This window comes from Euphorbia lathyris, chromosome 3, assembly GCF_963576675.1.
Source record: "Euphorbia lathyris chromosome 3, ddEupLath1.1, whole genome shotgun sequence".
NCBI classification, from domain to species: domain Eukaryota; kingdom Viridiplantae; phylum Streptophyta; class Magnoliopsida; order Malpighiales; family Euphorbiaceae; genus Euphorbia; species Euphorbia lathyris.
In genome coordinates this window covers 34196508-34201430 of record NC_088912.1, presented here as the reverse complement: position 1 = coordinate 34201430, position 4923 = coordinate 34196508, and the positions used below count along the sequence as shown (strand labels likewise).

Here is a 4923-nt window from a genome sequence, read left to right as displayed (position 1 = left end):
TGAAGTTGGGCTTCAAAGTTTATATAAATTGGGCGAACTTCGGCAATGACCCACCAAACCCAAACATTAAAATTTTTAGAGCCCTGTTTTATTCGTTTACCATAGTTCTGTAGTTTTATGTTTTATTGGAAATATTATTATTTCATCCTTTCTTTTTTTTTTGAAAGGATTTCATCCATTTCTTTTTGATATATTTTTAAATTCCAACTTTATTCGAATATAAAACAAGTGCTGCATTATTCACAATCAAAGTTTAAACAAACAATTTCCGAAATATCAAATGGAAGCAAAATGCCAGAAATGTAGTCAATGCTCAGAAGAACTTCCACGTACTAATTAATTCAGTATTATATACATTCACGTGCCTTTGCGGCTCAGTTGGCTCCAAAATGCATCCAACATTCTTTAAACCAAAAGATTAACAAAATCCCAGATTTTAATTATTATATACAAACAAAGAGTCAAATCACAATTAGTATATAAGAGGGAGAACATATGAACTTACATATTCAGATTGTATCGATTTAAGACAACACAATGGGAATCTGCTCCAAGCTTTTCATTGCCTTCCTTATTCTTCAATCAGTTATCTTCTTAAGCCAAGCAGAAGCAGCTCCATCAAATTCAAACCTGTTTCGAGAATACATAGGAGCTGAATTCAACAATGTCAAATTCACTGATGTTCCAATCAATCCTAACGTCGATTTCCATTTCATCCTCTCTTTCGCCATAGATTACGACACTTCATCTTCTCCATCTCCCACCAATGGAAAATTCAACGTCTTCTGGGACTCTAACAATCTGAGTCCATCTCAGGTCTCTTCAATTAAATCCCAATATCCCAATGTCAAAGTAGCTCTAAGTCTCGGCGGAGATAGCGTGCAGGGTGGCTCTGCTTACTTCCATCCCTCGTCGGTTAATTCCTGGGTTTCGAATGCTGTTTCTTCTCTCACATATATCATCAAACAGTATAACCTCGACGGAATTGACATCGATTACGAACATTTCCAAGCTGAACCTGAAACTTTTGCAGAGTGTATAGGGCAGCTTGTGAGCACTCTGAAGAAGAATGGTGTGATCTCTTTCGCCTCTATTGCTCCGTTCGATGATGATGAGGTTCAATCGCATTATCAGGCTTTGTGGAAGAAGTATGGGAATATGATTGACTATGTTAATTTTCAATTCTATGCCTACGATCAAGGAACAACTGTTTCTCAGTTTCTGAACTATTTTGATACTCAGACTTCAAACTATAAAGGAGCTAAGATATTGGTGAGCTTTATAAGTGATGGAAGTGGTGGATTAGCGCCGAATGATGGTTTCTTTACAATGTGCAGTAAACTTAAGAGTAAGAAGGAGTTGTATGGTATTTTTGTTTGGTCTGCGGATGATTCTAAGGCTAATGGTTTTCGCTATGAAAAGCAATCTCAGGCTTTGTTAGCAATCGGCCATTAATGTTTCACTTATCTTATCTTATCACTCTTCGTACGATTATGTATATACTATAATATGAATTATGAAATATGTTGAACTACGCTTCGAACGATCAATCAACCACACAGAAAAACAAAGTACACAAAGATCACAGATTGGATCTTGAAACAACAATCAAAAGAATACACACAGAATTTACCCTGGTTCGGCTTAACTGCCTACATCCAGCAACTTCACTAATCAATGGAGATTACAACAAGATTGAAACAGTTTCTCCTTTTCCAGAAACTCTCGTGTTTTCCCAATCCCCAAATCAGTATATCACAGTGTACACTAATGACTTAGTCTAAGAATAATCTCTCGTGTAAAACTACTTCCCAACCCAGACCTTTTATAGCCTTTACAAGGTTGTGAAAATACCCAAAATATCCTTACTCAAAATGTACTAACTCAGCAAGACCTACTGACCAGTGGTAACACAGCAAGACCATGTTGACCTGTATTATCACCTCAGTACCATGCTGACCACAGCCATGCTGACTTGATAACTCAGCATTCCGACTTCTTGATTTTACTCTTGCTGACGGGTTGACTTACAATTACGCTGACTTGTTGACTCAGCATCATCATCAGCAAGTGATAGAAAACAACGACTTACAATCTCCACCTTGTCTTTCTATTCACTCCATCAACTAGTGAAAAAAATACACTCAAGGACCACTGACCATCCTAACCAGTTTCAAGCAATGTTCAAATTTATTACTTGAAACAGATTTGGTCAGCATGTCGGCTGGGTTATCCTCAGTTCCCACTTTCACCACCTGAATAGTACCAGTGCTAATCACATCCCTGACGAAATGCATTCTCACATCTATGTGTTTGGATTGCTCGTGAAAAACTTGATGTTTTGACAGATGTATAGCTCCTTGGCTATCACAGTAAATCTTCAAACCATCAATCTGTGTCACTCCAAGTTCCGTTAAGACTCCTCTCAGCCACATAGCTTCTTTTACTGCCTCTGTAACAGCAATAAACTCAGCTTCGGTTGTTGACAAAGTCACAACTGACTGTAGACTTGCCCTCCAACTTATTGCAGTTCCAAACACAGTGAATACGTACCCAGTTTGGGATTTTCTGGTGTCAATGCTACCAGCATAATCAGAATCAACAAAACCTGCTACATCATCCACTAGGGCTTCAGCTCCACCATAACTCAAACCTTTACTCAGTGAGCCTTTGACATACCTCAGCACCCACTTCACCGCTGACCAATGAGCTCTTCCTGGATTTGCCATGAACCTGCTGATGAGACTCACAGCATGAGCCAAATCTGGACGTGTACAGACCATCGCATACATTAGACAGCCTACAACACTCGAATATGGCACCCTCTCCATGTCTTCTTTTTCCTTATCAGTTTGAGGACTTTGCTTACTGCTCAACTTGAAGTGACTTGCAAGTGGAGTGAGAACGGCCTTTGAATTCGTCATACCAAAACGTTCTAACACCTTGCTCAGATAAACTGACTGACTTAGGAATAGCTTCTTTCTTCCTCTGTCTCGAGAAATTTGCATCCCTAAAATTTTCCGTGCTGACCCGAGATCCTTCATCTCAAACCGTGTGTTTAGTTGTGCCTTTAACTGATTTATGGATGCTTTGTTTTGACAAGCTATAAGCATGTCATCAACATATAACAAGAGATAAATCTTAGAGCCATCACTAAGGTCTCTACTATACACACACCAGTCATAACTAGACCTATGAAAGTCCCGACTTATCATAAACTCATCGAACTTCATGTACCACTGTCTAGGGGACTGTTTCAGACCATATAGAGACTTCTTAAGCAAACATACCCGCTGGTCTTTATCTCCTATTTCAAAACCCTCTGGTTGTTGCATATATATGACCTCATCCAGGTTTCCATGAAGAAAAGCTGTTTTGACATCTAACTGTTCTAATTCTAGATCAAAACGAGCTACAAGAGAGAGAATAATCCTGATAGACCTATGTTTAACAACCGGTGAATAGATTTCATTAAAGTCTATACCTTCCTGCTGAGTAAACCCTTTGGCCACCAACCTAGCTTTAAACCTAGGTTCCTCTACACCAGGTATCCCTTCCTTTCTTTTAAACACCCACCTTGAACCGACCAACTTCTTATCAAAAGGTTTATCTACCAAAATCCAAGTTTCATTTTTATCAAGGGATTTTATCTCATCCTTCATAGCGTTAAGCCACTGTTCCTTGTCAACCGAATTCACAGCTTCCCTATAGGTTACAGGTTCAGACTCTTGTACTTCCTTAGCAACACTAAATGCATAAGCTACAAGGTCCTCAAAACCATATCTAACCGGGGCCCTAGGGACTCTTCTTTCACGGTCTCTAACAAGTCTATAGCTTTGACTGGACTCAGTATCATTACCATCACTGACTTCTTGCTCGGTTTTACGGGTGTTTTCACTATTTTCTTCAAGCTCCACCTCATTCTTAACACTCTCAAGGTTTTGAATGGACTTAGGACTACTCGGTTCTAACTGAGTTTTTTCTTGGTTTTTCCGATAAGGAAAATCCATCTCATTGAACACAACATTTCTGCTGACTATGGGTTTCTTATAACCAGATTCTAGGCACCACAACTTATAGCCCTTGACTCCTATAGGGTAGCCTATAAAAACACATCTTAGAGCCCGAGGTTCTAATTTTCCCTGTCTAACGTGTGCAAAAGCTGAACAACCAAACACTCTAAGTTTTTCATAATCCTCTGGGTGATCAGACCACATTTGCATAGGTGTTTTAAAACCTATAGCAGATGATGGGCACCTATTGATTAGGTAACACGCAGTTTGCACTGCTTCAGCCCAGAAAGACTTAGGGAGACTGGATTGGATTAACATGCACCTAACTCTTTCTAGGATAGTCCTATTATACCTCTCTGCTAGGCCATTCTGCTGTGGAGTTCCAGGAACGGTATGATGTTTAGTTATACCTGACTTCTCGCACAAAGTGATGAAATCTTTGTCAAGAAACTCCAAACCATTGTCGGTTCTCAACCTTTTGATTTTCTTTCCTGTTTGGTTTTCCACTAACACTTTCCAATCCTTGAACGTTTGCAAAGCCTCATTCTTATGAGCTAGAATATAAACCCATACTCTTCTAGAGTAATCATCAATAAGAGTCATAAAATAGGTCCTCCCACCATGAGACTTAGTTCTTGTTGGCCCCCATAGGTCAGAGTGAATGTACTCAAGAATGTCCTGGGTTCTATGTATTGCTGACTTAGGAAACTTGACTTTACTAGACTTCCCTAAGACACAGTTCTCACAGAAATCTATCTTTCCTATGTGATCTTTACCAAGACAACCCTGCTTCCTAAGTTCATGTAAACCAACTTCACTCACGTGACCTAGTCTAAGGTGCCAAAGATTGGTTCTATCAGTTTTAGACTCGGTGAGATTTGCGGTAGAGACTAACACAGTACTACCTAGG

General features: G+C 39.4%; 1 protein-coding gene across 1 annotated transcript; it reads left to right on the top strand.

Annotated features, from left to right (window-relative positions):
* Positions 1 to 537: 537 nt before the first annotated feature.
* LOC136224968 (chitinase 2-like) lies at positions 538 to 1455 on the top strand. The gene has a single exon (XM_066013395.1). It carries the CDS (start codon positions 538 to 540, stop codon positions 1453 to 1455), a length of 918 nt encoding a protein of 305 aa, XP_065869467.1.
* Positions 1456 to 4923: the final 3468 nt, after the last annotated feature.